Source organism: Orussus abietinus, unplaced genomic scaffold (assembly GCF_000612105.2).
Source record: "Orussus abietinus isolate OABI.00-Male unplaced genomic scaffold, Oabi_2.0 scaffold108, whole genome shotgun sequence".
Taxonomy (NCBI): Eukaryota; Metazoa; Arthropoda; class Insecta; order Hymenoptera; family Orussidae; genus Orussus; species Orussus abietinus.
In genome coordinates, this window is record NW_019394302.1 from 208,281 (window position 1) to 232,923 (window position 24,643).

The 24,643-nt window shown below is 45.0% G+C and overlaps 2 protein-coding genes across 12 annotated transcripts in view; one reads left to right on the forward strand and one right to left on the reverse strand.

The window, feature by feature from the left end:
* LOC105702310 (TOX high mobility group box family member 4) overlaps positions 1 to 6,449 on the forward strand; it is a 197,879-nt gene extending 191,430 nt beyond the window's left edge. For 2 of the 3 annotated variants that reach the window (XM_012429788.2, XM_012429790.1), the window contains 2 exons: positions 71 to 309; positions 1,076 to 6,449. In XM_012429788.2, the coding sequence (XP_012285211.1) occupies positions 71 to 309; positions 1,076 to 1,142 (306 nt within the window). In that variant the 3' untranslated portion in view covers positions 1,143 to 6,449. The remainder of the gene's footprint in view (positions 1 to 70; positions 310 to 1,075) is intronic. The other variant, XM_012429789.2, reaches the window with a different exon arrangement.
* A 447-nt stretch (positions 6,450 to 6,896) lies between these two features.
* LOC105702311 (histone deacetylase 4) overlaps positions 6,897 to 24,643 on the reverse strand; it is a 69,560-nt gene continuing 51,813 nt past the window's right edge. For 6 of the 9 annotated variants that reach the window (XM_012429794.2, XM_023435069.1, XM_023435068.1 and 3 more), the window contains 11 exons: positions 23,123 to 23,232; positions 21,402 to 21,542; positions 18,300 to 18,397; positions 16,810 to 16,947; positions 16,061 to 16,337; positions 15,406 to 15,846; positions 14,773 to 15,042; positions 13,777 to 14,123; positions 12,701 to 13,255; positions 12,068 to 12,207; positions 6,897 to 11,470 (listed from right to left, as the gene is read on the reverse strand). In XM_012429794.2, the coding sequence (XP_012285217.1) occupies positions 11,407 to 11,470; positions 12,068 to 12,207; positions 12,701 to 13,255; positions 13,777 to 14,123; positions 14,773 to 15,042; positions 15,406 to 15,846; positions 16,061 to 16,337; positions 16,810 to 16,947; positions 18,300 to 18,397; positions 21,402 to 21,542; positions 23,123 to 23,232 (2,581 nt within the window). In that variant the 3' untranslated portion in view covers positions 6,897 to 11,406. The remainder of the gene's footprint in view (positions 11,471 to 12,067; positions 12,208 to 12,700; positions 13,256 to 13,776; positions 14,124 to 14,772; positions 15,043 to 15,405; positions 15,847 to 16,060; positions 16,338 to 16,809; positions 16,948 to 18,299; positions 18,398 to 21,401; positions 21,543 to 23,122; positions 23,233 to 24,643) is intronic. The other 3 variants (XM_012429795.2, XM_023435071.1, XM_023435070.1) reach the window with 3 other exon arrangements.

The following is a 24,643-nucleotide window of genomic DNA, read 5'->3' on the forward strand; positions in this document are numbered from 1 at the left end:
GGACTCGAATGTTTAGATGGGAGCGGATGGAGGGCATCATTTGCAACGGTTTCCGGTTCTTCGGTTGCAGGTACCCCAGCAACAGGTGCAGCAGGTGCAGGTGCAGCAACAGATGCTGCACATGAGCCCACCCAGGGGAGACTCGTTGTCGAGTCCCCCGCCGGTGGCCAACTCCCAGGGGATGGGTGGACAACGTCCACCTGCGAACGCCTGCATCCGCAGGGGTTGCCCCAACCCTGCAGTCGCCAACAGCGAGTGGGAGGATGAGTATTGCAGCAATGAGTGTGTGGTCAGCCACTGCAGGTTTGTGTGAGCATTCCCCTTTTTGCCTTCTCTTCGACTACTTGACCGACCTTAGTAGGGTTAGAGAGGAGGGACCAGGGCTTGGGGAAACTTCCATCGTGTAGGGATTTAACATGTTTCGTGCCACGTGTACCAACGTGGTACACGTTCAGCTCGGATGGTACACGGCTCCGCACGGAACGTGTTAACGCCTTTATCGAGGCGGAATTCAATATCAGAGCACTCGGCAACCTTATCAGGACTCTTCGTGTCCGTTGTTACGTCCTTGGTTTCAACATCACTTTTTAGAGAAAAATGTGATATAATCGTCATTAATATATCCTCAACATTCAAGATCGTATATGTACATTAAATTCGTTTCGCAAGATCACGCACTTGATCCTGACATGCTATCATTAGTCTCAATCTTACTAGATCAATCTTCCAGTAGTCAAGAGATTTCTTTGACAAGGAACGTTTAAATAGCCGTAAGTAATTAATTCCGCCTCGAGAAGAAATGATTAAGTCAGCGTATAACGAGTAGTACCGTGCGTTGACCCAAAATTCATAAATTTGGGGTGCTTGCCAACAACCGAGCACCTTCAGGAACATCTCGCGAGAAGTCGAGGATCCATAACAATTGGGGACAGAGAGCGAGGTCTAGCGAGGACTGTTAGGAGGACATGAAATCATAAGGGACACTCGGTCGCCGCAGGTAGGCAAGGCAGAGAAAAGAGTCTCCTGCCTCCAGGTGAGACCGGTAGAATAACCGGGTATGGGAATTCTGTTTCAGGGACGTCTTCACCACGTGGGTATCGTCGAATCAAAACCCCCAGCAGAACTTCTCCACGGTGAAATAAGAAGCGGCCGTCGATAGGAGTTCTTCGACTACACGGAGGCCTCGCGCCCAGGGGCCGTTGTTGACCCGTTGACATGTAACTTCGTACACGATATGTAAATAGGCACAGCGAGGAACTCGCCGGATGAGAGCGACCGGATGTGACGGGCCGAGATTCGGAATTGGGGAACGAGACGTGCAAGCTTATCCTGCCCCAATGCCGAAGACGAAGGCTGGCTCCATCGGGCGAGGGCTGGACGGAGGAGAGAAAGAGAGTGAGAGAGAGTGAGAGACTTTCGTCCTTGGCGGAATTTCCCGAAGACGTTGTCGCGGATCGAGAGAGGATTTTCCTGGGCCGAGGGTCCTAGAGACGAAGCCTTAGGGGAGATCATCCTGGACCGAAGGTGAGTCCTCGTTAGCGGTGCCGAAGACGGAGGAAGAACAGGACACGAAAGGGACACTTCCTATTCCCACCTGGAGACGCGCGGTCTACCCGGAGGGGACTCGCTCCCATCAGCAATGGACCTGACCTTCGATTTCTGGGATACGGGCGGACCTTAACGCCGTTTCAAACCTTTGCATTTATTAACTACTCGCGACTAATGCTAGGCTTCTCCTTGGAGAAGCCAGCAAGAAGGGCGAAACGGGATCCGGGAGGCCTTCCAACTCTCCCTAGGTCTTGCGAAAGGATCAGGTCCTCCTCTGCTGGGAATCGCCACGTCCTGAAGATATCGACACTCCCGACTTAACTCTATCGATCGCGGATAAGGGAGGAGATTGAGAGATATCGTGGCGATTCCCTGCAAAGCGCATCCTTGGACTCTAGGTGTGGTGGTTCCACAATTGCGCTCCTCTTCAAGTAATAGCGGATGAATTGTACACGTAAGGTGGAGGACGCGCGGCCAGGAGGCGAATCGCTTGTAAATAGCTCTTTGGGCCGATCTAGGTACTTTGTATTTTCGCCGTCGAGCCGGATCGGGTGTCCCGATGACACCCGGAGTCCTGGCAGTGCCATGGCCGAGGTTAAACGTTTTATCTTAAACGTTTCTAGATAGGAACGCGGAGGTATAAGTAACGTCGATCGAGAGGGTGCTGGTAGGAGCCGCCAGAATGTTCCAAGAGGTTCTGGGAGGTCCCAGGAAGTCCCAGGGGTCCTAGAAATTCCCTGGAGATCCCAGATCGTCCCAGGAGGTCCCGGATGATCCCAGGAGGTCCCAGATGATCCCAGGAGATCCCGAGGTCATTTTATAGTGGAGAAGTGGCGAAACCATAGGTTTCTAGTTCCTGATCTCGTACCTGGTTCGGTACCATGTCGCGGCTGGCTCGGTAACCGGGTTCCCGATCGGAGGAACGTCTCACACCGTCTTCCTGATGATAGCTCGGTCTTGGACAGGATCTTAGAGCTTACGGAATCGGAGAGGACATTGTTTAATACATATACACTAAATTGTTCAAATCTACAGTGGTGGTTAGACGGAAAATCATTCGTTTCTAGACTCTTCCAGAAGTAAGCTGAGCGCGCATTATAAGACTTTTGGTACACAAAGTCTAACCGTGGACAGTAAATAATAAAACACGGAAAGAAATTTGTTTCTATTAAATGGGAAATTTATTTAGTTAACCTCATCGAATACCTTAACATTTGTTAAGGCGTTCGATAAAGTTGAGGTTTAAGTATATCTTGCAATTTGTTATTTTCAATGGGAAATTTAGTTTTATTTATTAAGTATCTCTCTTTCCCAATGAAATACGATATATATTCTACACTTGTGCGGTAAGAACTTCTGGAAGAAGTATAAAGACGGAAGACAACAATCTGTCTAACTACCTTTGGAAATCTTCCCTCTTACCTGTCTTGCAATTTAGGTTTATTTTTTATTTTTTTTTCAATGATAAGTTTATTCATTTTGAGGTACCTCTCATGACAAAGTACTACGATGTAGTCTATGCTTGCTTCTTAAGGATTTTTGGCAAAGCTAGGAACGGAAGATACCCCATTGTCTAATTTTCATGGTACATCGTTATCTATATATTGTCACCTCCATTTCTATAAGCTGTATGGATAGGAAGCGCGTCTCTTGTTCATTTCTCGAAGGTCAGGATAATTGTCTGCTGCAAAAGGAGATAATCCCATGTAATTCCGACAAATATCTCGCTTCACCAGGGAATAACTTCCTGTTAGGTCGCTAGGAATTGCTTGTTCAAAGTGCAGAATCTTCGCAATTGTTGGATCGCTTAAGGTGGACTTTGGTGAAACTAGACAAAAGATGGAAAAAAAATCGATTCTTTTGCCGGTTTCACTCGGTGTGCGAATTTAACTAACGAGGGTCCAGCTCTGACGAAGGAACTTAGGAACGCACTTGGATCACGCACTTCCTTTTTCTCTTTGTTTGCTTTCATACGCCGATGTTTGTTGGACGAGTCCAGCTGTTGCAACTGGGCTAATCCGAACGCTGGGAGACAGAAATTACACCCTACGGTTTTAGCTAAGAACATAAGCAAATGTACACGCACTACTAGAAGCGCAATTTAAGAGCCAGTACATGGTACAAGGACCAATTTCCTTTAATTTCCCTTATCACGAGTACTTTTGGATCTTCGGGTCTTCTAATTTATGCGACGAAATGCCGCCAATAACGAAATTCAGCGTCCAGACGATTCGCACATTCACGATGGCAAATATCTTTAGATTCGTCCTCGCGTTCAAAGCACTGTAAAGGCGCAGGTCGGCCATTTTGAATTCCCGGCGTCAGAAGCGAAGAAATAGTGTTAATTTCCGCCGGGTATTTGGCTCATTTTCTCACGTTTGGCGATGCCCCGAGCACAGATATGAAAGAATAACACATTTCGAAAATATCTATTCCCTTTTTCTCCTGATTTTCGTGGTAAAATACCTTTTTTTGTCGCGGAATACCCAGTGGAAGTTTCGCGCGGTTTCCTCGACTCGGGCGGCACAATCCAATATGGCCGCCATGGCGTCGCTGGGCCTTTAAGGGCGATTGGGGTCTCAAGATGGGAACGTAGAAGGTCGGGACCTCCTCTGGTAGACTTATTTTTGTATCGTCTCTGCAGGCAGCGCGTGACAATTCGTAAACGTTAAATGACAAATGCACGCGTGCTGGCACTCGGAAGTGCGGACTCTTTTCTAACGGCGATGCGAGATCACGAGTGCTATTAGATTTCTACACTTGTAAAGCGGAGTTTTTCGAAAGACCGGAGGTCTGCAGGGCCCTTCCGAGGTCGAAGGGCGATGAGAGGGACGTTTCACCGACGGAAATTAAAATCTAGGAGAAGGAATATTACCAAACTCTCGAGAAACAAGAACATCGCTCCTGCGCAGAATCAATGGCGTCGTTCGGAGCGGATCGTCTCTCTCATCGTCAGGGCGAAATCGTTATATTTTACGAGAAGGGAAAGGTAAATAAAAAATCAAGGGACCGAGAGGACGTCCGGTCGTGCCGTGGCTCGAGCTTTTTATTTAACGTTAAACTCGCCCAGGAATTTCGTAGCTTTTATATATAACAATATATCCGAGACGACCGGGAGACAAGCCCGACAAGGGCCCGCCCTGTTACATCGTTCTCTCCTTGATTCTCGAGCTAGTTATTAATTATTTAGCCGTTCCCGCCTCGGGCTCTGAGGCGACAGCTACATATGTATATCGTTATCGACTATTACAAACAATTGGAGGGCGAGGAGGGAGTCCGCGGGTTTTTCTTTATTTGTGGAACTCGCTCGAGGTGCCCAAGAACCGGGTCCATCTTGGAGACATGTAAGACGAGCGACCGAAAGAAATCCAGAATTTTCTTCCGTCACTTGTCTAGATAATTATCGAAATCACGGACTTCCTTGCGAGAAGACTTCGCTGAACCTGGCACTCGCAAATATTCCGTTCTCTTGGGGATCTTCTGTAATAAACATCCCTTTAGATCGAGGGACGAGTAACGGCCAGTCGGCCATATTGAATCGCGACGTTAGATCGAAGAATTCCCATGAAATTCCCATATAGGACCCGATTTACCACGTTTTCGTCGATAAGTGGATACCGTATTGATTAGGATGTGTAAAATGTGTCAACTGGTCGGTATTTGCGATGATATTGCGTTTATTATCGAATTATCGCCTCAAAATCGTAAGCCTTGCGGTTGGTCTAACGCGTCGATTTTCCGAGTGTAATAACTCGCTTTTTAATGCACAATCCATTAGAAACTGATTAGCTGACACATTTCTAGATTCTCTGGTTTCTTTAGACGTAATCTCCGCCAGCAAATGCCATTTGCTCTGCGAAAAATACCCCCGGGGAAATTTTACGGGATTTCTTCGTCTCCGAGTCGGAAAATCCAATATGGCCGCCTCGGCTTTACAAGTCCTTAAGTAAATACGGCACGGGAAGTTGATTTTCTTTAACCCCAGCCAGCTCGAGGAACCCTGTATAACGTCAGGAGAGGATGAAGAGGATCTTCTCGAAGCTCTTAAAGAAAACTTGAGGTTTTTCCTCGATGGACGTTCCGTGTAATCTTGGAGGCACCTCGCGCGACAACGCGGACAAGCTCTCGCCAGAGATGGGCATCTGCGATCGTTTCTATTTAATTGCTCGCCAATGACTCGGTTTCCCTGCTCCGAAAAAGCGACATCCACTCGAGGCTCTTTGAATATAATTTCTTCGGAAATACCAGCCGCCACGTAAACGCGTTAAGAGCTTCGCGACGAGTTTCTAAGTCGATTGGTTCTTCCCCTTTTTCCCGGGAAATGGGTGTCCATCTTTGGCTGACGCAATCGTTGGTTTTCATATTATTTTTATGTAAATACATAAATATATTCTCTATAGATTTATTATAGGTTGTAATGTACACATAATCCATACTGTATTATACTGATAATGATTTGTGGTATATTAAAAGTATATATATATATATATATATATATAAATATATATAAATATAAATATAGGATAAAGATATATAATTATGGTTTACGAGAGAGGAGGAGCGATGCATTTTCGAGACGAATGGCGGAAGGAGGCAGAGAGACGATTAGAGGACGAAGGCACTGATAAGGATGGAAAAGGGAGGGAAATATCGCGGTTTCCTGGAATTCTCGTTCATGTACAACCCCCCCGACTCACGATTGCAGGCACGACCTCCGCGACACACTAATCACAATTGCATAAGCCTATTATTAAGGAGAAATAAGTCTAGAGACCTATCGAGCATATATGGTAGTACGGCATTACGCATCAAATGCTAATATATGATGGTGATTTGCAATGAGTTTATGTTCGTTTTTATTGTTTTCTGTACAAAGACTTAATTAAACGATTTCAGTCCCAGTTGGGCGTTCGATTTCTTCCACGGCCCTTGTCCTGAAAAATAAAAAAAAAGAAAAAAAAATGAAAAAAGAGTAACTCGCAAGATGACACTAACAAGGAAGGTATCCCAGGTCGATTTCTTTTATAATATGTTATAGTAGACTAAAAACTAAGCGACACGTATTTTTTTTCATCTGCCATTAAACACTTTAAGGGGGTGAAACCACCATCCAAAGAAAGGCATGTCAAGGGGCGATTTGGCAGTCTCACCCACAAGAACATATTTTTTAACCATCCACCTGGAAAAGCTTTCTCATAACGAGAAATGAAAAATATAATTTTCTCAATTAAAAGAAGAAAAAATTAAGGGGTGAGCCACCCCTCACAGGCCTTACTTTGGATGGTGGTTTCACCCCCTTAATGTGTTTAATGGCAGATAAAGAAAAATACGTGTCGCTTAGTTTTTAGTCTATTATAACATGTTATAAAAGAAATGAAATCGGAGAGATCGACCTGGGATACCTTCTTTGTAAGTCTAGATTAAGTCTACATGTTGGAAAAGATGTCAAGTCTTGCATTAAGGTGATGCGATAGTGGCGTCAGAGTTCCCGTTCATGAAACTTTTCCTCAAACTAGGATGTACCAAATCGGCATAAACTTTACAATATAATTATGGAGGGTATAAGGAAGGTCCTGAAAGTCATCTAATGTCAATATTTACAACATTTGTTATGAACAAATGAATTCTCATCAGTGTCAGGACCTTCCTCATAGCCTCCACGTTCGCGTTTTATACTGTTTTCTATATATCACGTTTTACATTATACTAGTTTCTATATATCACGTTTTACGTTATACTATTTTCTATATATCATGTTTTACGTTATACTATTTTCTATATATCACGTTTTATACAAGTTTGATACTATTCGGCATGGTGAGTTCAGAGACAAGTTTCATGATTGCCACTTTCCCTGCCCCTTAGGTCTACATTCTGTTGGGTCGTCGGAAAAGTAATGGCGCATTTTCCTCGCAGATTTTCGCAACGAAATGCGTCATCACTTTTACAGCGTAATACAGGTAACTTACCTTGAAGGAACTGTCGGTCAAAGCGGAGAGCAGCAGAGAGTTGACAATGGAATCTTAATCGGTGTTATCGTTACGCGTTATCTCACCCAAGACTGCACGTGTACGGAATGATTTAACACAATGACTATAATTTTATTTAAAATTAATTTAGGAGGTACATTTATATACATAAAAAAAGTATGGCTATTACAGTGACCGTAAGTAATAGTAGTAGAACGTCTCGTGTGTACATGTAACATTACAATAGTAGACTCGTGTTGTCCCTTATACTCAACATCCAGCTGTAGGCTTATCCCTTAACGCGTAATTTGTATCAGCGCTTGCTCTCTCTCTCTCTCTCTCTTCCTCTCTCTTTTTTTTTTCTCTCGATTACGAATGATACCGGAATGTCAAAAGTTCCTAGCCGCTTCATTTAAACCTCTATACAAGAGCCGGCGAAACGTAGAACGTATGGACCCAGTAATTGCTATTCTTGATATTCTTCCGAAGATAGCGAAAAGGATAGAGCGAGCGACAGGCTATAGTCTCTCTTTTTCACTCTTACTGTTAGGCTATATCATCGTATGGCACCGTGGACCTATTATACCTAAAAAGAGGGAAATTATAAGAATATAGCCTCTCTGTTCTCTTCTTTTAGTATTGCCTTCATAGTCTGATCAAGATTCAAGGTATATATATCCTATGTCCATGGATCTAATATTAAAGGCTCTCTTTTTTAGCGTTGTCTTTATAGTCTGATCAAGTATCAAGGTATATGTATCCTACGCCCAAGATTCTAACTTAGAAGGCAACAGAAAGAGGAAAAACAATGGGGGGCTGTCTTTTCCCTCTTTTGCCATTTGCCGCCTTATTGTGCCACACAACTGTCCGAGGGGGTGTTCGCTCAGGAAATCATGTATTTTAACTCTCGAAATCACGTGGGAAATCAGGTGAAAATCGCAAGCAGAAGTCCCTGACAATTGGCAATCCCCAAAACCACAGTGACAATTATTAAGGCCGAGCGTCACATGTTACCAAATCGCATTGTCTATCGTATGAAATCAAAGGCAATCGGCTCTCAAAGAGGGAAATCGTATTCACAGATTTCAAAGTGAATAGCCCCTATCAACTGTGACCTAAAAAGGTAGAAAAGGCGTAAGAAAACAGCCCCTTTCACCTCTTGCTGTTTTCAAATCCGCATACATGGGTCCATACACTCTAGGTACAATAGCGGACATGAATGGCTCCCCTGCAGATACGGCATCGCCTGTGCAGGCTGGGAGGGCATTGATGTCTCCCGGCGCTCACCGACTCGACCTCCATCTCCTAGGCCGAAGGAGGAGAATCCCGACTCACCTCTCCCTTCCTCTCTCTTCTCGCCACTAACTGCCGCAACAATCAAATCGAACACGACAAAACAACGACACCGTCTCCCCCCGAGTTCCACGACTACGAAGTACAGCCTAAAGGTCGCGCTTTGCGAACGAATCCGAGAAAAAGCGCCGCTGGAACCAAAATGGCGTCTCCGCCGTAACAAGCCGATGAATGCCCCAAAGGCATCGATAAATATCCCAAAAATGAAACCGACCGTGGAAATAAATCTGCATATCTCTCTTCCCTGGGACTATTAATTGACCTGTGCCTCCCTGGTTCTCTTTCGTTCCTTTCTTTTACCTATTTCGTTCGAATATCCAATATACGTACATGTAAGAGCTCGTTCGCAAAACGCGACGCGCTAATCTACGAAAAATCCTCCAGATCCAATCGACGTTACATTTAGACAAGGAGCGTTCCACCTTATTAGTAATAATCACCACGAATGTTTGCAAAATCGCACCTACACATGCGGACATCGTCGCACTCTCGTCCACACCTACACGCAGGCTGGGCACGCACACGAAACAGCGAATCGACTCGATCGTCATTAGGATCGACAAAAAGAAGAGAAGAGAAACGAAAAGCTAACCGGCCGTTCCACGATTTTCCTGGGCAACACTTAACACTGAGATTCTCGCGACGGAACGCATTAATAATCCTTATCTTACGCAGTGACATATACATATATACGCTATACAATATACATACTTTGATATACGTATATATATAATATATATATACTCCTTTTATCTGTATGTCAAAATCTATATCCATAATCATATATATATATATATATATAATATATATATAGTATCTTTACTTCGTTCAATAATAAATTTTTCATATATATATCATTTTTCAACTTTCTCGTAAAATGCATGACACAAAAATAAATGCTTGTATCTTCTCGATTATATCATTTTCTTTCTTTCTCCCCGACGAACCCCCGCCCTCTCCGTCTCTCGCGCGTCTCTCCCTCCCTCGGGTTAATTAAACTTTAGTATATTTAATTAAAACTTTACAAAATATCACAAAAATCGCACCAGCCTTTGTTCGCAGCAGAAAACGAAAAGTCGCCTGAAAACGAGCAAGCCTTAGCGGATGAAGAGCCCATCGGTTCTCCTTTACCTTAACCTTCCCTAATTTCTCACATTAATGCTAAAGTTCCTCCCTTCTCCTCTCTCCCTCTCTCTCTCTCTGCATTTAGCTCTCGGTTTCTTCCTCTCGCCTCGCTTTGAGCTGCGGGTCATATTACATTAGGAAATGGCAATTACTCGAGCTCTGGCGATGAAAGAGAAGGTGGAAAACTCTTTTACAAAGCGAGCTGAAATGTATGGAGTGCAAGAGCGCTATCCCCCGCATTTCCGGTGAGAAAAGAGAGGCAGAGGAAACGGGAGCTCGCGAAAGAGAGAGGGAGAAGTGGGAACGGAGAGACGGGGAGGGAGAGAGAGAGAGAGAAAAAGAGAGCGGGGTTAAAAGCGCCAGTGGCCAGCACGACGCGAAAGAAATTCCCGGAGAAATTCTAGAGCCTACTGTCTTTTATCGAGTCAAAAGTCCTCTTCCTCGCCGATCGTTTCAGCTACTTCCTGTTGGCAAGGACCCCGAAGAGGTCTTAGGGGATATTAATCGCGAGACGCGCTTCTTTCCCTGCGACTTTGGGGGTATTTCGTTGTCCTCCAGTAAGACACTTATTTCCCGAGTTCTGCCCCAAAGGCAGAAAACTGAAACCCCCGTCTAGGGCGAAAGAACAGGATGTCTTTCCTATTCCGGCAGGGCTGGCATGGAGTCGGGTTTTAAGATCCACGTGCTTTCCTTTTCGTGCGGCTAAATACATTTCTGATACATCTACCGGCAGCGTCAGCGCCGCCATCTTTGACACAACGAGGAAGAGTGAGCCAGACTTCCCGGATTCGCAACTGCGGTCCAGGGTTTAAAAAGCCTCCACCCGTTGGTGGGGGTTCGTTCTTCTCGTCTTCGTCTCCTCTTTTCTTCGAGGAATGAATGGCGAGGAAATATCCCGGAGGAAACCACCAAGACGTTCCCGTTGTTCCGTGCCAACCCTGCTGGTCGACGACTCAACAAAACGCGTCCTTTCAGGAGAGCGGTGAACGGAGGAGAGAACACTATAGCCCCTTACAGACTGGCCAACAATAAATATAGAACGACAATAAACAACAATTGAGAACATCTTCCCCTCTCACAATGATTCCCTCGTTACGCGCCTCTCCCTATTTTTCTCGTCGCCCTGAAGAGCAACCCTCTCAGCACCCAGGGAGTCTTCCAGGGCAGATCCTGGCCACGCCGGCTGGACCTTCCAACCTTCCACATCATCTTCAGGGACGCGTCGGCATCTCGATTGAAGTAATCGAAACCGTGGCTGGAGCAATCGAGGGCTTCCTTCTCTGCCACGCGGACCCTGAACTTCCCGAAGAGGAGGGCCACCTCGCCGGACCCCTTGGGGACTGCATCGGCCATCTTGGATGAGCCGATGGAAATGAGATTATTAACCGTGGTCCATCTCGAGGGATTACCTTCATTTCGCCTCGTCCTGCTCCATCGGCTCCTCGGAAACTTCGCGGGAATGTTCGGGCGTGGTCCTGCGAATTTTCAAATGGACTTTGTCATTTCCAGTACACCGCGGAGCCGGGTGAAGAACTTCTCCCAAGCTGAAGAGCGAACTTCCGAAACTTGTGAGGAATTGAGGAGCTTAAGATGATACGAAAGAAGCTGAGGAATTTAATCCAGGTCGATATATTAAAATTCATTTATACCCCTTTTAGCGGTAACGTCATATTGAATACTCAAGTGGTAACATAAGCTGGCGCGTCCCGTTACCGACATTTATAATTATGTTGAAGTCTTTTACAGTCTACGTTGAGAATTATACGAACTGAGGTCTTCCATATGGCATTTCAGTAAAGTAATGATAAAGAGATCGACGTAAAACTGTCGAAATCCCGTAAATTCATTATTCTAACGACTGTTTAGGACCGACATCGCCATCTGTAACGTTTACCTGCAACTAAATTAATGTTCTAAAAACGCGTGTTAGTCCCGAGACAAGCCAGCATAGACTGACTCTTTCATATCACCTTAAGGCCGTACTCAAATCGCGCTTTTAGCGTTTAAAGACTTCTTTTAGTGCTAAAAGCGAAGTATAAGAATGATGTTTAGGGAAAGTGAAGGATCCTTACGTGAGATTCGTAGGCTGCTGCATAGACAAGGACGCCATTGCCGAGACGGTTTCCGTCTCGTCGTGTTCCTTCTGACTCGCTTCAATCGCGCTCATAGCCACCGTGTGTGCGGCCAACTTAACGCAAGGCCAGTGTGACATCTGCGAAGCCAATCGGAAATAATGTCATTATTCTCTGTACCCTTACCTCTAATCTACTGTCAAAATAACTGAATCCCGGTAGTCGCGCTTTACGAATTTTATCAATTTTTATTTAAGTAAAACTTATGCCACGAGGGTCAAGTTCACATGTTAACAAATGGAAGCGTACCGAAACCTGAACCGTTCCTTATTAATGCTTAACTACTATTATCTCCATTCACCATAATGTGTTATTCTCTCAGTTAATTATTGACATCTAAAATGAAACAAAGATAATAAAATTGAGAGCAACCTCGTCCAAAGCACTGATTAATGTCTAATAATTTTTTGTAACAAAGGTGTTACGTATCCAACGGGCGCAGCTATCACGCCCTCATATTTATTCTTTTAATCAAGCCTGGTGGGCTTTACTAAATCTCGATTTACGAACGATTGGGGAGCAATAAATTCGTAAAGGGGAGAGGTGCCTAAATTAAAATACATCAGGGTTTACCTGAATGGCGATGGTTTTCTGGAGGGTGTCTATGGCGTTTTGGCAGGGCGACCTGGTGAGCTCCTCCTCCCTGAGGGGAGTGGGTTCATCCCCGAGGAGGGCCCTGACGCATTCCTGAGCGGAGTCGCAAATCGCAGCCAAATCGTAGCCGCCCTCCAGAGCCAGGACGACTTTGCCATCGGCCAGGGCGAGCAGCTCCTGGGTCATCCTGCCGAAGCAAGCAGGACTGACTTTGTAGCCACCGAGGGGAGCAGGGTGTCCGATGGCCGCGTCGAACCCCGCGGAAACGATCACCACGTCAGGGTCGAACTCCTTAGCGATGGGCATGACGATTGTGCGGAAAGCCGCCAGGTATTCGGCATCACCCATGGGGGGATTCAGTCCTCCCGACCAGGCGACGTTCACGTTGTACCCTAAACCCTCACCAGCTCCACATTCGGTTGGTCCTCCGGTTCCCGGGAAGAAGTTGCCCTCGTCGTGCCTGTGGATCGACAGGTACAGGACACGCGGGTCGTCGTAGAACATTTGCTGGGTGCCATTTCCATGGTGAACGTCCTAAAAGAACATCATCTTACACTGTCGTGTTTCGTAATTTCGCATGGTCACAATCACGAAGTAGCATAAGGAGATACAACGCCATGTATTGGATAGTCCCCACTTTAGGATCCCTCCTAGGATTAGGATGGATTTTCAGATGTTTTCTGATCTAGTGTCGAGAGCGCTTTCTCGATGAAATTTTGCAATTACAGATTATCATCCGTTAGCGGGTCTGCTAGTCTTTATCGCATTAAGAGTATCATATTCTATACATCATCCGCAGATTATCGTTTCGCTTTGCGTATCTTAATTGCAAAATTAAATGCATTTTAGGTCATTTACATCGTTAGGAAATGTTTTCGTCACGTAGGTTTGGAGTTCCCTAATTTTCCGCGAGGAGCGCTCGCATCGTTGGATCATCATTCTCAAATCTGAGATCCTGGTCCCGATTCTGGGGTCAGTTTCTGTGGAACCGACCATTGGCGTTGTTTCCTTATACTACTTCAGGGTTACAATTAAAGGGGGTTAACGAGCAGTACCCAGTCGAGGATCAGTATCTTCCTGGTGTCGAGTTTCTGCTGAAGAAGCTTGGCGGCGATGGCCACGGAATTGAAGAAGCAGAAACCCATCGCTTGGTTGGTCTCGGCGTGGTGGCCAGGTGGTCTGACCACGGCGAAACCGTTCCTGATGTCGCCCATCGCGGCTTTGAAGGCGAGGTCCACCACGCAGCCCACTGCCATCCTGGCCGCTGGTGCCGTGTGCAATTCGTTCCAGGTCGTGTCGGAGTCCACCCCGACTCCACCGCAGGGCAGCCGGACGAAGCTCTTGATGGGCAGCTGCGACAACTTCGACATGTCCAGCTTCTGCCTATTCAAAGGATTTGTACCTGGAAAGGATACCTAGGGTCATTTCTTTACTCTCAACAAAGGAGGATCGGAATTCAGTTCAACCTTTTGATACGGAGCCCTTTCGACACATGGGCGAAATTTATCAAAACGTCCAGGCAATATTGGACCAAATGTTGGACGCCTTTAGGCGTTTTTAGTAGCCAATGGGTTAAGGGGATGTAAAAGCGTCATTTGTCAAACTGCTCCGAACTGGGTGTACCGAGTCGTGTCAAACTTTACAACATAAATGTGGTGACTATTATAATAAATTTTAAAAATGTAAACGAATTTAAAATGAAAAATTCAAATTTCTTGGGCGTCAGGACCTTCCTTACAGCCTCCATATTCACGTTGTAAAGTCTAAAACGACTCGATACTCCCGGTTCAGAGAAAAGTTCCATAAACGGGAACCTTTTTGACGCCACCTTTACATCGCCTTAAGGATGCGCTGTTAAAAATATTCGTTCGAAGTATAGTACATCTATCGTCAAGTTGTAAAATTTCGAAATATCGGAACACTTTTAACAGGACAATCGAGTGAAGGATGTACAATGACATGAATGCCTCCCCTGCAGATACGGCAACGCCGGTGCAGGATGGGAGGGCATTGATGTCTCCCAGTGTACAAGAGAGGACTTAGGTAGGTACCAAAAAGTAATGCGTGCGCTTCAGAGTGGCATGTCTGGATCTCCTCGAGAGTTGCCTTCCTGGACCTAACTCGGTCGCAGCGTTGCAGAAGCCCAGTTTCCGAAAGCCTTGCCCAGACACTCTGCAGCCTGCCGCCATGTTCAGGGTGTCCCCTGACGGTTTCGCCGCAAACGCAGGCGTGCTTCAGCATCAGAGGATCGTAGGCCAGGCCGGTTGTCGGTCGATGCGGCGACCCCCTCGCGAAAACGTCCCCACCGGCGCCCTGAGGACCTTTGAACAAATTCGACCCTAAAGCTTACATCATCTTAACAACGAAATCAATAACTAATTGGTACGTTCGTACCAAAGATATAGATACTTTACGCGTTCCCATGGATCGAGTTAGCCCTAACGCCCCTTTCTGCGCATCCTAGGTTGGTCATATTACAATTTGAATTTATATAATTACGTCTGTCCCAATCAAAGGTACATAGATCACATTAGAGTAGATCTGTAGATGTCTAATTTTCTGTGTGAACTTTTGTGCCAATGAAACATGAAAAATTCTAAATTCATTGCTGCAGAGTCGCGCGCCAAAAACAGGCGCGGATCCATCGAGTCATCCGGTGTTTTTTACGAGAACCATTGCCGTACCTAAGTGCACAAGGGGGCTGGACAGCGCCCTGGAGAGGGGCCTCGCCGAATGGGAACTCCTCCCGGATGCGTAGGTCGAGGAATCGTTTATCTGGAGGGTGTGCCTCATCATGAGGTCCCTCTGCTGTTGCAGGAACTGCTCCCGGTCCCTCTGTTGCTTGGAGATCTCGCTCTCCTCCGGCAGGTCCTTCTTCCCGGTCAAGTCGATGACCTCGGACTCCTCGCTCTCCGGGGCCTCCTCCAGTTGGTTGGCCTGGTTCCCCCGGGAGCCCACCCTGGTCAGCACGGTCTGTCGGATCTGCTGCTTAAGGTAGTTGTGCGCCTGCTGCTGGTCGTGCAGCTGCTTCTCGGCCAGGTACTCTTCGTAGTGCGTCGGGGGCGCCATCATCCCACCCTGGAGCATCGGGTGACCCAGAGGAAGAGGCGCCGATTGCGTTCTACCTACGGAGGGACTTACGTCGATCAGGGTGTCTAATCTAAGGGTGGAAGCGAGTGCCTCCTCTGATCCTGACGCTTCCCAAGTTTGTCTTTGACCAACCTCACGATAATTGGACCCTTCGGATACTGAGCTAATTGAGAGATCTCTCCAGGGAAACGACCCGGACGAAGAGGCACGAGTCCGTAGCTGATGTTAACCAGGAAAGAGAGAACATACTACCTAAAGGCCGGTGACCAGCCTTATGCAGTCTTGCGTGAGCTACTTGTGTGTCCGTGATCGGCGCACCGTGGTACAGGGGATGCTGCCGGTTGGGCTGCTGCTCCAGGTTCTGCATCTGCTTGTGGATGTAGGTCGGCTCGCCCTCGATCACAGTCAGGGATGGATAGAACGGCAATGTTCCTGGCAGCATTTGCCCCGTCAACGGCATGCCAAGGCGAGCCGTGAACGCCGCTCGCACCTCCGCCTCCGAAACTGGCGCGAGCTTGGTTCCGCTCTGACAAGGCAACCAGAAATTCAAGATACGTGTCGGAAGCCCTTTAAACCGATACTAATGATTCAAATTAACGGGTTTACACGGGTAAAAGGGAACGACACATCCTGGACGGCTTGAAATTTATTAGGATTTAAGGCAATGCGAAAGTGGCCTCTGAAGCTTTAGTTATTTGTAGAACTTTTTTTTTCTTGTAGACCGGGTGCATAGAATCGTTTGAAACTTTACCACGCGAGTGTGGACGTCCCAGGGAAAGTCCTGACACCCGGGGGATTTCATTTATTTTCAATTTTTTTGTAAACAATTTTTAAGAATTTGCATACAAAATGAGATTTCACGAGTGTCGGGACATTTCTAAGGACCCCCACGTTCACGGGGTAAGATTTCAAACGATTCGGTACGCCCAGTTTGGAGAAATGTTTCATATGCCACTTTCATGTCGCCTTAAGGGAATTAGGAAATGCAGCGAACTTACCGCCGAGCTGGATGGCACGTGGGGTCTACCCAAAGAAATGTTGGGCATGGACGGTGAACTGAACAGAGATAGATCGGATAAACTGCCCTGCTGACTGCTGCTCGTCAATGGGCCTCCATAGGGTGCGTTTTCTCCCTCCTTGAACCCAAAGAAAAGCAATACATAGAGGGGATCAATCGGGTTTAAATGAGCGCGAGAGGCAAGAAATGTGAAATACCAGGTCATTCCAAAGGTTCTATCGTTTCTTGGGGACCATTTTTTTGCTGATTAGTGATTAACGATTAATGACCGACTTTACTTTACTGACTACTGGGCCGGTTACATCAACCGTGATTAGTCTACTGGTAGTAAACCGTGATTACGAATCGAGAAAGTTTCCACCAACCCTGATTAGAGCTCGCAAAGGCTTAAGTAACCGTTGTTAACTAATCAGCGAAAATCCATCGATTGACGATAACCAGGATTAAAATAGTGCCATAGCGTTTGCAAACGTTAATCGCTTTTTACCAATTAGGAAAGAACAGGCAATCTAATTGTACGATATTCACCTGTTATCTGGTATCGGGTAATCTTTATTAAATATTTCTCGGTGCAACAGAGATCGAGTTAACCTACGATTAAGTCTTAATCATGGATTAAGTGGTTTGAATCAGTGATATTAACTGAGCTCGCTGTTGCGACTGGCCATTGGTGATGCTTGTGACGTTACTCCAAAATTCATCTACAAAAACGACAGACCGTTTGGAATGACCTAAAATATTATCACAAAATAACAGAACCCGACAATTTGACGGGTTTCAAATGCTTAGAGATATAAAGGAAACAATTACTACTTATTTAGAAATATACACTGATTTAGATTGACAAAACTCGGAGATTAATGTACCTGCCAAAAAGATGAATTTCAGTGAAAATCGACGGCGAAGATGATAAAAAAAAGGGTTATAAAAATAGTAGCACAACCCAGTGGCTAAAAAAATTAGCGAATTACCATCTCTAATCGATTAACATTTACTTTTCTAATAAATACGGTATTTGACAGGCATTAGAATAAATCCTAAATAATGCATTTATGAGCGTTAAAACGCGTTTTAATAAATATATATTTATTTAGCTTGGCAAAAATCAAAGATCAATGTACCTGCCCCAAAAAAATGAATTTCAGTGAAAATCGGTGCACAGGATGCGGCGATAATTATTTAAAAAAAAAAAAGGGTTATAAAAATAGTAGCAAAACCCAGTGGCTTAAAAAATGAGCGGATCACCATCCCTAATCGATTAACATTTACTCTTCTAATAAATAGGCTAATATTTTTAATAAAAGCCATTATAATAAGTTCTGAAAATGCTTCCTGGAGCGTCTAAACGCGTTTTAAGTAGTTTTGTAAGATTTCGAGAAGAATCGTTGCAGCCTGTACGATCTATGCTGGTAAATTCAGGGTTAATGAAGTAAATCTATGATCTATTAGTTGGAAAATCGATGATCCTACCTCTTGGATCGGCGTGTTGCTGCCAGCAGTGGGACTCGCCTGGGAGTTGTTCGTAGCCGGTGGAGAATTAGGCCCGGATTCCGGATTGCTGCCAGAATCTAGAATAACAAGATCAGGGCCTGCAAGTGTCTGGAAAAAGTCTCGAGGTAGAAGGTCCGAACTGTCGAGTCGGATAGTCGATAGTCCGAGATGATCGTTTCTCTCCCTCTTGGCGAGGATTTCGAGTCCGAAAAGCCTCGAGATACGATATCTGGCCCGGCGAGGGCGATAGCCCTAGGCGTGGGTTAATCTTTCTTCGGACTCATGCGGTTAACTCGGACACTAGCAAAAATCAACTCAGCATCCAATTAATGTAACACGGGGTGCAAGACGATGTACTCTAGGTCTAGCGAGAGCCAATCGTGGGTTCTTCGTCGGTATCCCGATCCTCGGACGATTCGGATATCGGGTAGCTTCCTCGTTAAGGTGAAGTGAAACCCCCTTCCAATAAGTCGATTTTAATTTCTTTCAAACAACACTTTCTTTTAAGGGTACTGGACCAAACTGTCCGAAACTTTGACACATGACTCGTGATATCATCTAAGAATTGCCCTGACGCAATCGAAATTTGGATTTTTCGAAAGAAATTTGATAACTTACCCCAGACCAGAATCCAAAATGGCGTCGACCTCTCATATTTCGATCGATATACAATTATTGAAGGCTCCGATATGAGAAACGAAAGGGTCAGGACAATTTTACAATAATTTAGAACACTCTGGTAATCGATAAACTCGCATTTGAACGGGGTAAAGGCAAAGAAAAGTGTTTTGTGCGCTTCTATGCTAAAACGATGGGAATACGAGGCCTCGGAGGGAAAATTTAATTCACTTGGAAATCACAGATGGCGCATGGGGTCCCTCTGCAGTCAATTAGGGCCCCAGAAAGCATGTATCCAGAGGATTCTTGGAGTTTTACTTCGATTTCTTTATAATTAGTGTGCGGAAACGACAGGTGGAGTATGCCGTGTAGTACAATACCCAATATAATTCGACATGGCTGTCGATTTAAAAACGAACGTCGGGAACGTAGGTATTTAGAAAAATCTTCTTTATCGACGTCGGTCAAGTTCCTCGACGTGTTTCACTTCACCTTAAGAGTTCCCGAGGGGCTATTCACTTGGAAATCGGGGAATGGGATATTTCCTTCTTTGAGAACCGATTGCCTACGATTTCATGCCCAGATAGAGAAATTGATGAAAAGTTTGCATCTAATTTGCCTCCTAAGAGATCATGAAATGAGTCATTAGGGTGTTGCTTACGAGTCCTCATTTGGAACTCACACCCGCGGTACACAATGACGAACCAAAAGTACTTAAATATGAAAGAAAGTTAAGTACACGCAATGTCTTAATGTTTCCCCGCGTGTGTACGGCTAAATTAATCTCAGGCATTGCTGATAAGCAATTGCAGCCTCTGTACCTCACATTTGAGCGATGGCGTGACAAATTTACCGGAATGATTTCCTCAAATTTATTCTGCAATATGCGCACACACATTGCAGACGTTTCAGGCAGCGAATGGTCTGCAAATTGTTTGTACATCGATTTCCCTCGTCATATGATGATCATGAATTTCTATCTGGGATATGATAAACAATAAGATTCGGTAACAATTTACGTTCGGCCTTTTCCACATAATTTTCAAGCGTTATAATTAATGATTTCCTGAGTGAATACCCTCTCGGTTGCTATCCTTAAGAGGATGCTGAACCTCCCTTCTGTTACACCCATAATGTCGGAAAATAATTACTCTCTGCGGGAAATCATAAGTACTTGAGGGAATCTTAATGCTTCTTGCTAAAGGAGTTCCATGGCTCCGGTGAAAAAAAAAAATTGATTTTGTAAAATTCGTCAACCTTCCGACTCAAATTGCAAATGACATGCTAGTGTCAAGTGGAAATGATCTTGCCGAAAAGAATGTTACGTACGAAATTGGCCTGGAACAATGAGAATATTAATGGAGATTTATATCCCGTTTTGTACAGAACGTTGTATTGAACGCAGATAACCTAGTACTTTATACAAAAGATCATTAGTGGAGAACGAATATTGTTTGAAGTTGATGCAAGAACGAGTTCGCCGATAACTGTCAGAGATCTGAGAAAAAAAAATTACCTCAACCATAGGAATAATTCTTTAAAATTCTAATTTGTTATCGGAATATTTCACCTCTTCTAAGTGGATCAACTTTTCGTCCCGAAACGTTTACGCACAGGAGAATTAATGATAACGCGAGAAACAAACCTAGCGAAGGCTTAAAAAAGTTGAGTACTGTAATTCACCTCAATTTCATTTGATCTTATTTCGTATCGACGAAAGAATTTCATATTTTTGAAAAAGTACCGTCGACACGATAGACGGTCTCTTCGAAGTTATAAAAAAAAAAGAAAAGAGAAAAGAAAGTCACCTTCCCTCCACAAAATGATACATACTCTTCCAGAACAACAGATAACTTACTGAATAATCGAAGTATTATGGAAATCATATAAAACTGCAAAATAATTATCCAAACCATATCGAAACGGGAAAACCAATTAAAATCTGCAAACCCCGTTTTACCCGCGGCCCTCAGGCGCGCAATACAAATACAATATCCTGTCATAAACAATAGAGAGGAAAAAAAAATGAAACGTAATTGTACCGTATTTAACGAGAGCTTGTAATTCCAAATCTTTTTTTCACGGGACGCCATGACGATCATCCAGCAGCCTCTTATCATCTTATCACCCAAATAGTGTCCGAATGGATTCGACCCCTCCCGCTCGCCTTCAGCATCCTCTTAAAACCGACATGGCTTATCGCAATCAGGGCCTATTAATTGATACAATTTAATTCCCGCCCCCGTAATCCTTGCAGAAGTGCTCGCCAAACCCTGATTCCTCCCCCTGTCCATAATTACTGCCCCATAATCTAACACCTATGACCTTCCGTAATCGAATTCTACCTAAACCTCGATCAGCTGATCACAGGCGGCAAAGGAGAGGCCTCTTCTTCGGAGCGGCGCTACCGGTCGGGCTTAATCGTCGTTTCTCGTTTTACATATCATAGTTTAAGTAACGTACTTGCTAGGAGTGACCTCCGCTTGAGGTGCGACAGGAGTCGATCCTTCCGACGAGCCATTAGGGGTGAATTTCGGGACGCGGCCATGTTCCTCTCCATGACGCGCTGCTTGAGTCGCACCTTCAGCAGATTCGGCTCCGAGGCTGGCCAGATTTTCACCCGGGGTTAGTCATCTCGTACGAGGTATCGGTAACGGTGACTAGGACGAGACTAAGGAGACTAATCGCGACTTTTCGAGAAGAGAAGAAACCAACGGGGAAAAAAAAAAAAGAATAGAAAAGTAGAAGAGCACCCGGCCGCCGGGCCGAGGAACTTCGTTCTCGCTCCTTGCGCGGTCTAAGGACTCCTTTCGAAATTCACTGGATTCCTTTTTTTCTTTCTCTTTTTTCTTTTTCCGGCATTTCTTCCCTCGGGCGACCTCGGCGCGAGATGTGCGGGATTTAATTCGAAATTAGGCCAGGACAAGCACACGCAACAGGTCGAGCAAACCGAACGACTCGAGAGGCGAGGAATCGTGAGATTCTGGACGAGCCTGCACTACGTCGTTCGCGTATACGCACGGAATTGTCAGGATGATTAACAAGTGGCTTCATGTCCTTCTACGTTTTCCCTCTTTCCTGTTTACTCGGTCCCTGGACGACGGTTTCGTCGATCCTACCGCGAGTCTCGACGGTGGACGCGCGTAATGGCAAATCGTTTCCACAAGTGGGCGCGAACTAGTGAGAACGGATTCAATTGAAGTATGGACACGGTAGAACTAGATTGAACTGCACAGATCATACGTCGCTCGATTTATCGCCCCGTATGAAGATACTTTTAGGACTTAATTGTCGAGTACTGGATTTGGGAGGCACCCGAGAAACATTTAGGTGCGGCACTCGCACCTTTTAGTTTAAATCCCTCCATCTTAACATTCTGTACTCTTTATGTACTGATTACGTGTTACATTCGCAAATTTTCCGTCGGCTCGGTTTTCTTGAAGAAAAAAAAAAAGGAAATGGAATGTTTGCTCGTGAAAAGAAGCGATAATCGTCACTAGGGTTACGTTCAATTGCGTTCGGGACATGTTCCTATTATTTTTTTGGTTTTCTTTTTTCCGATGATATCCCATGTGGAAAACTAACTAGGAGATTCTGGATTGAATCCAGGACCTAGGACTTCCACGTGAAGAATTTCCAATTCTAGGGTAAACCCTAGCTAGGGCTCCCACGTCAAGAGTTTCTAGCCCTAGCCAAGGCCCTACATAGGGCTTTGCGACAGGTTTCTTTTTTTTTTTTTTTTTATACAAGACTCCATAAAGGAGAATATTTCTCAGTATACGCCAAGCTAATATACACTTAGCATTGAATTTGGCAAAAAAGAGCATTTTATCCAGGCTTTCCCCTAGCGTCCAGCTAAGGCCTACTTGAAATTGATTTGTGCATCCCCGTAGTTTTGTCCAAGCCCTCCTTTATCGAGTTAGTCCAGGATGTCCTGACGAGTCCTTACAAGGAAAACTGCGATACTCCCTCTGTAAGCCCTATATCGGTACCCTAGATAAGTGATAGCGAGTCCCCTTGTCGATTTTCTCCACGGGATGTCGGTAATACGAGAAGTCGACGGCTCCGGAGTGGAGAAAACGTGGAAGGACAATCCGTGAGTAGGGGCGATGCAAATCCATGCTTTAGTAGGCATTCTACTAACACACAGACTACTCGGCGATGCTCGTCGACGGTGAGTTTACCTGTTTTCCTCAGTGGGAAATCGTCGCTGAATTTTTCCTGGAGCATCTGGGGCATCCTGTAAGGATGCGAGGCGTTGGTGGTGTTCGTCGTCTCCGACTGTGGCGGTAGCCTGGAAAAAAATGCGTAAAAAAAATGCAAAAATTAATTCAACTTGCAAAGGAGATTTTTTTACAAAACCCGGAAGGAAACTGCGACTTCCCGCGCCTAAATGGATTGCAAAGAGAGTGGCCAATTATTCAATTTAAATGTGGATCTTGCGAATCTTCCGAGAGATACCGCGCGCACCTCGGCGACCGGAATACGGGAAAAAAAAGGAAGAATGGTCGGGAAAACCTCAATTGTGATAATTGTAACTATTTTGTAAGGCAATATATGGGATATTGCCTTGCCAGGAGGTTGTGGCAACCTGAGTAACATAGTAAAATAACAAAGTAATGATTATTTCTCCGTTTGGTCGAGGTAACTATAAGGTACTACTTGTTGTAACATTACGGTTGCCGTAACTTCATTTCATGGCTAATATTACCATTCCAAATGGTAATCACTATTGCAGCTTTTTAGCGCAACTTCATGGATACAGTAACTATTGGCAAGGTTGGAATTACCATTCGATGTGAACGATCTACACATTAGTGTAGTTCATATTACAGTGTCTTAGCCATGCTGTCATAGTAATTGTAACCAAATTATTATTATTATTTTTTTCTCTGAAGGCACTTGTAACACGTTTCAAGCCTACGTGCACGTAGGACACGTAGAACCTTCACAGGTGCCCAAGATCCTACTTTTTCCCCTAGACGTGCAATAAACTATTTCTCAAGCTGGACAGGGGAAATTGCGCGACTTTAAGGCTAAAATGCATTTAATTTTGCAATTAAGCCATGCAAAGCGAAACGGTAATCCGCGAATGTGTTTTTAATTTTAATAAAGGATTAGCAGGCGATAATCTTTAATTGGGAAAATTTCACAGAGGCGCTCACGGCACTAGATCGGAAAGTAGATCTTAGAATCCTAAAGTGGAGGTGCGTGGTGGTGCATCGCGCGACTTTAAGGCTAAAATGCATTTAATTTTGCAATTAAGCCACGCAAAGCGAAACGATAATCCGCGAATGTGTTTTTAATTTTAATAAAGGACTAGCAGGCGATAATCTTCAATTGGGAAAATTTCACAGAGGAGGCGCTCACGGCACTAGATAGGAAAATGATCTGTAGATTTTGGAATCCTAAAGTGGGGGTGATTTCAATGCATGGCATTGTATCTCCTTATACTACTTCGTGGACGGGATTCTGTACACCATATTCGATAGTTACCGATATCGTTAATCGATAGCTATCGAAGTGCCGCAGCGAATCCTGGTATCGGGGGTGGCTTTTGGTATACGGGTAATCCCGGTACGAGTACGCAGAAAAATTGGCAACCTGCCCGGCGTGACCATTTCGGAAATAGATGACTGCCGGACGCATCGGTTAATGCTTTTTGCGAGTCTGACACAGAAATCGGTGGGAAAGGGGAAGGGCTT